The 12074-nt window shown below is 40.3% G+C and overlaps 1 protein-coding gene across 8 annotated transcripts in view; it reads right to left on the bottom strand.

Moving 5' to 3' along the window:
* The window catches only part of ptpn13 (protein tyrosine phosphatase non-receptor type 13), a 55198-nt gene that overhangs the window by 8318 nt on the left and 34806 nt on the right, over positions 1 to 12074 (bottom strand). For 4 of the 8 annotated variants that reach the window (XM_046868638.1, XM_046868637.1, XM_046868634.1 and 1 more), the window contains 18 exons: positions 10644 to 10826; positions 10319 to 10481; positions 9390 to 9708; positions 9130 to 9251; positions 8942 to 9001; positions 8756 to 8845; positions 8434 to 8541; positions 7924 to 8055; positions 6813 to 7132; positions 5228 to 5362; positions 3180 to 3273; positions 2853 to 2938; positions 2009 to 2162; positions 1593 to 1807; positions 1243 to 1341; positions 798 to 1105; positions 203 to 344; positions 1 to 111 (listed from right to left, as the gene is read on the bottom strand). The exon at positions 1 to 111 is cut by the window's left edge and continues 45 nt beyond it. In XM_046868638.1, coding sequence (XP_046724594.1) covers positions 1 to 111; positions 203 to 344; positions 798 to 1105; positions 1243 to 1341; positions 1593 to 1807; positions 2009 to 2162; positions 2853 to 2938; positions 3180 to 3273; positions 5228 to 5362; positions 6813 to 7132; positions 7924 to 8055; positions 8434 to 8541; positions 8756 to 8845; positions 8942 to 9001; positions 9130 to 9251; positions 9390 to 9708; positions 10319 to 10481; positions 10644 to 10826 — 2841 coding nt within the window. The remainder of the gene's footprint in view (positions 112 to 202; positions 345 to 797; positions 1106 to 1242; positions 1342 to 1592; positions 1808 to 2008; positions 2163 to 2852; positions 2939 to 3179; positions 3274 to 5227; positions 5363 to 6812; positions 7133 to 7923; positions 8056 to 8433; positions 8542 to 8755; positions 8846 to 8941; positions 9002 to 9129; positions 9252 to 9389; positions 9709 to 10318; positions 10482 to 10643; positions 10827 to 12074) is intronic. The other 4 variants (XM_046868635.1, XM_046868636.1, XM_046868641.1 and 1 more) reach the window with 4 other exon arrangements.

Here is a 12074-nt window from a genome sequence, read left to right as displayed (position 1 = left end):
CGGGTCTTGAACGATGTCATGGATGTAGCAGTTGTGGTCGTTTCCTTTCGTCAGCGTGAAGCCCAGGCTTCCTTTTTCAGACTTCACAAGAGAGACATTGAGCTCCACTTCCTGCATCAGGGACGCAATTGACCAACACATAAAAAACAACAAAATTCTGCATCATTAGATATTTAAGGGGAGGAGCTGATGGAGAGCTTACAGGCAGGTAGTCATCTGGTTCTGGACTGTGCTCTGGAAGTGTGAGGTTGAGGGGGGTGGGAAGTGAAGGGGTTAAAGGGTGAGAACTGGGGCCTGCTTCAGGAAGAGCTGGAGACGAGAGAACAGGGGACGAGGGAGGAGCCCTGAGAGAGAAAGAGAGAGAGAGAGGGAGAAAGAGAGAGGAATCATTTTGTACTCGAGACATTCGTATCATTAAAAGAACCACAATCTGTAAGAAACGATTTTAGATATAAAGGATTTTATAATAAACCAATAAAGTCTAAAAAAAAAAAATTGTCTTTGAATACATTTGTGAGAATTAAATTAAGGGAGAGTGAAATGTTACTGCGTCCAAAGACGATCGACTTTGTGGTTCCAGTTTGAGGAAGAACCACAAAAAGGTGGAAAAGGCCACTTTTTTTTATTTATTTATTTCTTATTTATTCATGGTGTTGATTTAGTCTTTCAACAGTAGAATAAATAAATAAATAATTTATAAATGTGAATAAATCTATAAATGTTCCCCTGTTGATCGTTCTTGATTTTTTATTTATTTTGTCTAAGACTAAATATCCTGAACGGATTCACTCCCTGACCTCCGGGTGGCCTCGGTCCCGGCGGCGGCCGACTGGTTGGCGTTGGCGTAGGCGGAGCGGATGGTGTCGTCCATCTCCCATGAGGACTCGTTCTGACCTGCAGGACTAAAGCCCTCTTCATCATCATCATCGTCGTCAGTACTGTCACTGTAGCTGTCTCTGCGGCTCGGCGACTTCATCAGCATCCGCTCCAGAGCCTCTTCCACCATGCCAATGGAATAGGTTTTCTCCTCCTGAAGGGGAGACGCTGGGGTCGAGACAAGTTTTGGCTTCGGAGGAGGTTCCTTACAAGAGGACGGAGTAGCAGTCTGAGGAGCGAGGGAAGACATTTTGCAAACGATAAGATGGAAATTAAGTCTCTCTCTTTAGGTCTCTAAACTATAATCTACACAATCCACAAGATTAGCAAAACAACCCTCAGCAATCTAGACCCAAAACTACGTACTTGGTTTGAGGAATCCATGTCAGAAAGAACTCCTTCTTCAGGCCTGCACATCAGCAACGTCACGTCCTGACCCGTCCCTCTTAATGCCGAGATCACCTCCTGAAACACACACACATGCTTCTGTTAGATAAACAGATAACAGATCAACGTTTACAAACATCGGTGCTCGTGCCCGGATAGACGTCTTTTAACTTCATTACATTGAGTTATAGTGCCCCCTAGTGGTCAGCTCTTTCACCGCACACACGTTTTCTTCATTTCCAGATTAAACAGATTTTAAACACCTTGATTATTATGCATTTAAAACAGAAAGTAGTTGACGAGGTCCTGTTAAACACGCCGTAACATACGTGCTGCGTGAGCCCTTTGAGTGACGTCTGATTGACACGCAGGATGACGTCGCCAACGCGGATCAGACCGCTCTCTGCAGCCGGCTGGCCGGGGAACAGCTTCTTGACTCGGACCATGCTGGTGCCGGGCGGCTCGTCCGGAACATTCTCCTCACGACTGAAGCTGAACCCGAGACCAGACATGTTCTTCAGCAAGCTCACCTCAAACACGTTGTCTACGAGAGGAAGGACACACACATACACACGTTTTATCTTAATCTTCTGAATATGAACTTGATTAAAACTTTGTGAAGACATGTAACCATAGCAACAAATCAGATAGATAATTGATTGATACATTAATGAAATAAAGTGACAATTACTAAAGCAAAATTTTGCAACACACACACACACACACACACACACACACACACTACCTGGTGTGATGAAGCTGTATTCTGGCCTGGGTTTTTTCACAACACTCCGCAGCTGAGGTTTGGTTTCTTGAACCACTGAAGTTCCCTGAGGAGTGAGAGGAGCGTGAACTCTGTCCTCCGGGAGCTGCCCTCTCTCCAACAACATATGGACCAACTGAGAGAGAGAGATAAATAGAGAGATTGATGGATAGAAAGAGAGAGAGAACGAAAAGTCTAACCTATGCCTTTAAAGCATTGACAGACTAATAGCCTAAAACTAAAGCATCCCCTGTTTATACATCTTAATACAGTCGAATACTTGAACCGGATTGGACAAATGGAGTACATTTTTTTTTGGATAATTCATCAGGCTAATATGTTGTACTAGTTTCTAAATGAACAGCTCATGCAATGGGAATTGTATGGCAGACCCTCGACATACCTGATATAATAAACTGTTTGATGTGTCGAGTTGTTAGATGTTTACCGACGGCCCCAGAGTTATGATCGATTTTTCAATCTTACGCTAACAATAGTAACACAGTCAATTTGTACAAATATATGTAGCAGCGTATATGCTCCGCCCTCCACTCACAAACCTTTATACAGTATGGTACTATAAATAGTTTGTTCAGGTAAATTTTGTATTGTAAGTTGTTAAATTATTAACATAATACAGCGCACTACTCCATACCGATCACTATTGTTTAAGACTCCTGTAAGCTAGGACATGTCTCGACTTTTTTTCTCTCCAGATTTTCAAGTTATGATTTGGTCATCGAAACATCGCAAAATAACACAAACACGTTATATTACATGCTACTGTATACGGAGATAATGGCACGGCCTGAGGTGTGTTCCTCACCTGCCCCGTGTCTCTCAGAACATCCACCGCCTCCTTATGCGTGACTCCTTCTAGACTTCTCCCATTCACAGCTACCACACGGTCTCCTGAATCACACACACGTTTTTAACAAATATCTTTATTTCTTTGTTCAATATCTACTATTGGAAAAAAAAAAAATTTTATTATTTCTAATTCTTTATCAACAAAATTTTTTTTTTCATAAAATTGTTTTTCTTTTCAATTCGTAGATTCCTACAAATTCATAGTATGTTTATGGAATAAAAAAAAAAAATCTAATATAAATGTTTTTATTTCTTTAACTGATGCTGGAATATGACTCTTTACCTTTCTTGATCCTCCCATCCAGATCAGCTGCACCTTTAGAAATGATCCCCTTGACGTAGATCCCGCCGTGCCTCACCGAAGTATTGGAGCCTCCCTGCATCACGCAACACAGCCGTTAACACCCTTATGCATCGTGGCGAATGTCCTACATGCTAATTATGATCATCTGATTATGATCTACGTGGGCTTTTGAAAGCTAGGGTTTCTGAGCCGTTTCTACTGGGCAGCTGCTTTAATGACGCTTCATTACACTTTAAACAAAAATGGTATATTTAAAAAATTATACAAATTTAATTATATAGATTACACACACACACACACACACACACACACTAAGCTCTAACACAATGCCAAGTACAAGCAGCTCATTTGCTTATTTTGGGAATATCGCAGGATCTGAACAGTAAAACATGATCTGGAGTTTAAAGCAAAAAAAAATCACTCTGAAACATCAACACAGACAGTGAACTTCTAATGCAAACCAACATCATTCTTTAGATATAATAAAATGTATTTATTTTAAATAATATAGTGTAAATCATCAGGCATGGACTGTGATTCTGCCTCAGCATAAGCACCTTCACATCCTTCACCGTTTCAGGTCCAATCCTTATTCAACACACCTGATAATCGAGCGCTAATCACAGAACCTCAAACGCTAATATCTGCTAGATTTGATAGAATGGACACTAAAAAGGAAATGATGCTTACTGACTGAAAAGTATGTTACAGATAAGTGAGAAGAAAGAACTTTTGAGCTTTTTTTTGCTAGCTTTTGGGCTAGCGAATCAATTAATTTGTGGTTGATTAGGAACTTGACTGACAGAATAAAGATGCTAATCAAGTCTGATAACCATCTAATGTGAAATTTATTTACATTTTTATTAACAATAATTTCTTTACAAATGCCTGTTACTCACTGCTAAAGAACCCAAAAATCTTTAATATGAAATTAATACATTTTGCAGAACATCCTCTTTTGTTCGCTAGTTTACTATGCCTTATGGGTTTTACACACAATAGCCATTTGCAAACTTGCTTCTATGTTCTAACGTGTAATTTTAGTTCATGAAGCATGTTTTCTTACTAATTTAACAACATATCTTGTAGAATTTTCTCATATTTCTACATTCCTCAAAATCAAGCGCTAGCCTGTGCTCTAATATACGACCATATTTCCTGATTAGGTATCAGATACAAGTAATTAGCACCTAATTTCACTCAAACTATGTCTTTTTTTTGTAATTCAACACCAAATCTGTGTGAAATGTGAAAGTTCTTGACAAGTTTGTATAGTTTCCACCATTTCTTACTGTTCATATCAAAAACAATGACTGTTTGCTAGCTAGCTTAATATCCTAGCTAGTTTATGTAATTCTAACGCAATTACTGTATCATTTTAGTCATATAGGATATTTTCAATGCAATTTCTGAGGTAAATGTTGATATTCCTGACAACATTATGTACTTTTTATAGTCATTATAAAATATAGTCATTGCTTGGGCATTACTATTCATGGAAATGAATTAAAAGTAATTAGCCAGATAATACTTGTTTATCTTACTGCCTAGCATGTGTTCTCACCAATTTCAACAAGGAAACTGAGTTCCATGTACCATGGTGAAAGGTAATTATAACATCATCACAGGTAATATATGGTCCAAAATTAGCATTTGGTGAAGTAAAAAGACTTCGTCAACCAAATCAGTGAGTTGCATTGGGCCAATTTCAGTTAGATTACAGCCAGGTGTGTTGAACAAAGGTTGGAAGTGAAAGTTTATGGATCCGATCTGCCACAACGTCCTGCTACGGCGTTTGTAATATTAATTTATGTCAAAATCATTGTATGAAAAAAACCTGCATGCAAAGAGAGAGCCACTACATTCCCCAAACCTGAAGCCAAGCGAGGAGCTTCCGAAAAAGCAGCACAGGCTATGAAGGGAGGGGAAAAACACAACACACACACACACACACACACACACACACACACACACACCAATAAGTCAACAAAGGGGAAAAAAGGGAGAAATAAAGAGAGCGTGAAAACCTTTCCGAACAGTACCGTGACACTAATGCCCAGACTGCTGTCTACTTTAAACAGCTCAACGTCAAATAGATCTCCAGGCTGGAGACTATTGACTTCTGGGCCACTACCATTTAATCCGTCCGTGACGGAGACGTCCTGCGAACAGAGAAGAGCTGCATAAATACACAAACACACACACACACACACACACACACACACACACACACACACACACACACACAAACCCCCGCGTATGGCCACAGTCTTGCAAAATACATGCAGGAGTCAAAAGATATCAGAGGTTACAGGGTTAACATCAAGTGTTGCGCTTCGTGCAGGTCAGCATCATGCATTCACCCATTGCATTCACATTCATAATGCAATTCAAGGTCAAAAACAGGAAGTTGTGCAGGCTAAGACTTGGATTTTTAAGAAAATCCAACAAGAAAAAAGGCAAATATGCTATAAACTTAATGGTACTGGTTTCTTCATGAGTATTGATGGAACAATTTGTTGTTAATTATCCAGGGCGTGTATGGAATTGGAGCTATGAAGCTCAAGTAGCTAACGATCAGGAGATGCTTATAGCCACCAGTTTAGCGCGATGCTTACTCCAAGTAGAACCTCAAAAATCTTAAAACATTTAAAAACAACACACAATACGAGGTGGTATCAAAAAATTTCGAGACGAGCTCTGCTTACAAGAAAGTACTTTATTTATTTACGTTCCACACGATCACCTTCAAAACATTCCCCCTCGCACAGCAGTGTTCTTTTCGAAGCGTGTCAAGCACCTTCTGCGACAAGCGCCCGATCTCTGCAATGGTGTCAAAACGGCGACCTTTGAGTTAGATCTTCATGTTTGAGGGCAAAGTCTGTATCTGGTGAGTTGGGTGGGTGCAAAAGTGAGATCATATGGATCGTTCTCCGACGATCATCATGCACGAGTTGCTGAAAGGTCATTGACATTTTTTTAGTGTTTCACTGTGGGAGATTTGTCCAGTTTCACGCAGTTGTTCTGACTTGGAAATAAAATAGACTATGAAATCACAGATGTGGTAATGCACGTGGTCAGAACAGCACCAGTTACACCCTTAGTCTCAAAACATTTTGATACCACCTCGCATAAGGGAGCATTTATAATCAATATACGCAATTAATTGACAAATTTACGTGGATGATGATGTAAAGAAGGGAAAAAAATGACAAACTCTTCTTTATAAAGAGTAAATGTGGAATCATAACTGTGGGCTATAATAATGAAAATGATTTACAATAAAATAAATAAAAATAAATCTAAATAAATAATACTTACAGAATAACTGACTTTTACTGTATTTTACCTGCAATAACTACTGTGACGTTTTCTACCTCACATTTACGCTGTTTAAAATAAAAGCATGAAAATATTTCTTAATAAAACACGTCCATTCAATTTCCTCAGACTCATCCTTTACATCGTTTCAAGTTCTCGAGCATTTATTGAAAATTCAGAAAACATAAAATACAAACAGGAGATAAAAAATAACATGAAAAAATCTGTAAAAAAATATTGTTCAAGCTTGAAAACTAAAACCAATCAGATCACTACGATCTCAGACGCTACCTTTATAGACTTTAGCTTGTCCTGGTTACTCGAGTGCGTGTCCTCGTCCATGTCCGAGTCGCCTCTGTCGGAGATCTCCGCCTCTTTAGCTGCCTCAGAGCTTCTAGACTTCCTGGTTTTGGGAGGCAGCGCCGGAGGGGCGGAGCCAACCCCGCTTTCATCTTTCTGGTGCGTGCCGTTGAGTTGCGTCTGTGGTAAGTTTCCTGCGATGTTCTTAGCGAAGAATGAAGGAAAGGATTGAGCCAGTTCCTCAGAGGAAGAACCCAGGTCTACTTCCTGTCTCGGCTTGTCTTTGTAGTGGGAAAGATCTGAAGGAGAGTCTGCGAGACAGAAGGGGTTTGATGTTCACATCAGAAAAACCGGTGTCTAGTCTAAACCTGCCATTGACATTATGATCACATGACCCACCCATCTAAAACAGTCCTCGAGCTTGTTTTCTTCAGGCATCAATAAATTTATTAACATTTTATTTTTGGTCCATGGATTAATATAAAATGATGTATTGTTTCTGCAGATTTCAACAAATCAGATTTAAGACTTTTTAAAACCTTTCTAAGACCATATAGAGTGAAATTTAAGACCTACATCAGAAATTCACTCCAATAACAGGAAGCTGATTGGCTGTTGCGTGTTTCTTCAATTTGTAGTCGTAATACAGTAAATTATATTTGAACTTGAAAAATTAAGACCTGTTTCAAATAATTTAAGACCTAGAACAGCAAATTTCAGACTTTCTAAGGCCTAAAATTCAGATTTTTCAATTTTTTTTTACTTTTTTTGACTTGTTAAGACCCAACGGAAACCCTGTAAAATTAAACAATAAATTCAAATAATAAAAATAAAATAAAAACAAAAATGATAAACATCAGAGAATAAATGTAGACGAGAGGAATGAAATAGAATTTACAATAAAAATATAAATAGAAAATAAAGTGTTTTAATTCATCAAATTCAAATAATTTTCCTTCTTTAATAAACCTGGTGCTCCACAAGCACTTATTCCTCTCTTCCACACACACACACACACACACACACACACACACACACACACACACTTTGGCAACTCACCAGTAGGACCAACGTTGAAACATTATTATTTGGAAGATGTTACCTGTAAAGAGTCGCTCTTTGGGCTGTGACACCAGCAGTGTGATGTCATCTGGAGAACTCTGTAAGATTTCCACGGTTTCCTCATGAGTAAGATCTTCAACATTATTATTGTTTACTTTGAGCAGCCGGTCGCCTGCAGCCATGACACACACACACACACACACACACACACACACACACACACACACACACACACACACACACACACGCGAGAAATTTTACTAAAAACGTATTAAAAAAAATAAGATTATAGCTAGCTGCTAATTTCATGCCGGTTATCACCACTTGTGGTAAAATGTGGTATTGCATGCAATGAGATCTGCCCTTTCAGCAACAAAAATTTTGTCAGACATCAGAGCTCAGGAAAAGTGTGTTTAGCAGGTTGGGAGATGTGTGTGTGTGTGTGTGTGTGTGTGTGTGTGTGTGTGTGTGTGTGTGTGCAGTCAGACTGCAATGATGTGTATAGAAGTGAAGTATTTCCCATATTTAGTCATTTCGAACAGACCCACACCTGGTTTCAGGCGTCCATCCACATCAGCAGGTCCTCCTGGAGTGATGGAGCTGATGATGGTGCTAAGATCAGTCCGGCCTGCACTCTCTCCTCCACTGATCTGAAAGCCTGGGTATGCGCACACACACACACACACACACACACACACACACACACACACACACACACTCTATTTTTTAGGTTTTAAGATTTCATTATACAAAATGTTATATTTTTATATATAAATATACATATACACACACAGATTAAAAAAAGTGTTTGACAGGCATGTCTGTGTGTGTGTGTGTGTGTGTGTGTGTGTGTGTGTATATACACCACTCACCCAGTCCGTACTTCACATCTTTCTTCAGATTAACACTTTTAATTTCACGCTCAAGAAAAGGCAACGAGTCCAACTTTTTCTTTAGTGAATCTGATAAGGAAAAAAAGATTATGCAAAATATATTCAACAATTATATAAACTGAAACACACACTCACACTCACACTCACACACACACTCAATCTTACCAGTAATTCCTACTGATGAGCCCAGTGTTGATGATAAGTCTGAACTGTGAATGCTAACATCTAAAACACACACACACACACACACACACACACACACAAAATTAAGAACACATTTCCTGATACGTTTCTAATCTCAGTATATATAAAGGATATACGACTCAATTCCATTTAAAACACGTTATTTAAACCTGAATATTCTCCCGGCTGCTGACCTTCAACGTACGCTCCGCTCTCCTCATAGGACGATGTGTCCGAATCCTTCTTCTGGTTCTTTGGGCTCCAGCTCAGAGCTTCAGCGCGTCCCATGGACCTGAAGGTAAAGTGAGAACGGAGGAGAAGAGATGTAAAAATGGTTTCCTGCTCTCTCATACAGTATCGTTATTAGTTCCATTTTTTATTCTAATCTCGTTATTTTATACGATGGGATGGTTTTCACGCGTTTCTCCACCTCTCTTGCTGCCCACGAACAGCCGTGGAGTCCGTATCGGAGCTAGCGCGCTGATGTGCAGAGGTGAACGGCGCCCCCTGTTGCTCGGGGGACTCTGGAAGCTCGCCCAAGTTGTGATAAGAGCGGCTCTTCATCCTGGAGCTGGAGTTTGTGCTTATAGAAGGAAAAGCTCGTTCCTCTGAGCTTGACATCCTTTTCCGGCTTTCCGGGTTGGACCGTGTGCTCATCGTAGCGCTGGCTGCTAGACTGGCGATGCTAACAGCTCTGCCCAGGCTGTCAGGAGCCGCAGGGTACTGCAGCATGTTCAGGGGAGAGTTTTCTACAACAAGGGGAAGAGAAAAAAGAAACCCATTCTGATACGCTCATACAGCAGGAGTGAACTTTTATATGTTTATATGGATGAGTGGGTGTGGAGTGGTGGTGGGGTTGACTGAGTGGAGTAAGTGGGGTGGTGGTGGGGCTGAGTGAGTGGAGTAAGTGGGGTGGTGGTGGGGCTGAGTGAGTGGAGTGAGTGAGGTGAGTGAGTGGAGTGAGTGGGGTAGTGGTGGGGCGGAGTGAGTGGGGCTGAGTGAGTGGAGTGAGTGGGGTAGTGGTGGGGCTGAGTGAGTGAGTGAGTGAGTGTGGTGGTGGTGGGGATAAATGAGTGGAGTGAATGGATAGGAGTGAGAGGAGTGAAAGGGGTGGGGCTGAGTGAGTGGGGTGGTGGTGTTGGTGGGGATAAATGAGTGGAGTGAGTGGGTAGGAGTGAGTGGAGTGTTGGTGGGGATAAATGAGTGGAGTGAGTGAGTGGAGTGAGTGGGGTGGTGGTGGGGCTGAGTGAGTGGGGGAGTGAGTGGGGTGAGTGGGTGTGGGTTTTGGGGTGGTGGTGGGGCGAGTGAGTGGGGTAAGTGAGTGGTGGTGGTGGTGGGGATAAGTGAGTGTGGTGGTACCGATCTCCTGCTGCTCCTGGTTGCTCTGCCGTGTTTTCATCTGCTGGTGGAATTTGTACTGCTCTAAGCACAGCTGGAAAAGATACTGACAAGTCTTCTGAGTGTCTGTCTGGAACACGTGTTTGATTCCATCTGAAGAGTTCTGCAGGCAAATCTTCTTTTTCTGGAACACAAACATTTTGTACAGGAAATAATGTACAGTTTCTTAACATCTTCCCTCCTTCCCTCCGTCCTTCCCTCGTTTCCTCCCTCCCTCCTTGGCTCAGGACCATGTAATATCAATGATGATGCCATAAATGTAATGTGTGTAACATGAAACCCTTACGGTGAAGGAGGTCTTCTTGGTCTCCCTCCAGGGAAACTTCAGCGCTGGCGTTCGGTTTCCATTCAGTACCTCAAATATCTGGATGCTTCTAGAGCTGACACCCATCTTGATTCCTGTCTGAGATCTTTTCTCGGGCAGCACACGGTGGAAGTGAACACCATACTCCGTCAGCCGCTGACTCACCTACAGCACCCAGACAAACAGACATGATCTCATCACATCTCATCATACCACATCTCATCTCATCTCATCTCATCTCATACTGTAATACATCTCATCTCATCCCATCATACCACATCTCATCTCATACTGTAATACATCTCATCACATCACATCTCATACTGTAATACATCACATCTCATACTGTAATACATCACATCTCATCTCATACTATAATACATCACATCTCATCTCATCTCATACTATAATACATCACATCTCATACTGTAATACATCACATCTCATCTCATACTGTAATACATCATCTCATACTGTAATACATCACATCTCATCTCATACTGTAATACATCACATCTCATACTGTAATACATCACATCTCATCTCATACTATAATACATCACATCTCATCTCATACTATAATACATCACATCTCATACTGTAATACATCACATCACATCTCATACTGTAATACATCACATCTCATCTCATCTCATACTATAATACATCACATCTCATACTGTAATACATCTCATCTCATCTCATACTGTAATACATCTCATCACATCTCATCTCATACTGTAATACATCACATCTCATACTGTAGTACATCTCATCTCATCTCATACTGTAATACATCACATCTCATACTGTAATACATCTCATCTCATCTCATACTGTAATACATCACATCTCATCCCATCATACCACATCTCATCTCATACTGTAATACATCTCATCACATCTCATCTCATACTGTAATACATCTCATCATACCACATCTCATCTCATCTCATACTGTAATACATCACATCTCATCCCATTCTATAATAAATCATTTTATTCCATCAGACCACACCCCTTCCCAGAACACCTCGTCTGATAACATCACATCTCATCACATACACTATATTGCCAAAAGTTTGTGGACACCTGGTCATAACTTTGTTACCGTATGTGCTTTTTGAGCATCACATTCCACATTTAGTCACAATTTGCTCTTATGGAAATGATGAAAATCTATAAATTTCCCAACATTAAACAGTATATATGAGTAAGTCTGCGCCTGGATTATTACATCAACCAAAGTAAAACGTCAAAAAACAAACAGATGCTTTAAAAGTGAAAAGTTTGGAAAAGTGTTTATAAAATATTTCAGTGTATATCAGATCCAAATCCATAGTAATGATTTTGTATTATTGATGAATTTTTAGACATAAATGTGCAATAAAGGTCTGGAATCCAAATAAAGTC

The sequence above is a fragment of the Silurus meridionalis genome, chromosome 15, assembly GCF_014805685.1.
Source record: "Silurus meridionalis isolate SWU-2019-XX chromosome 15, ASM1480568v1, whole genome shotgun sequence".
In the NCBI taxonomy this organism is placed as follows: Eukaryota; Metazoa; Chordata; class Actinopteri; order Siluriformes; family Siluridae; genus Silurus; species Silurus meridionalis.
The sequence above is the reverse complement of the archived record's forward strand: the minus strand, read 5'-3'. Positions and strand labels throughout refer to the sequence as shown.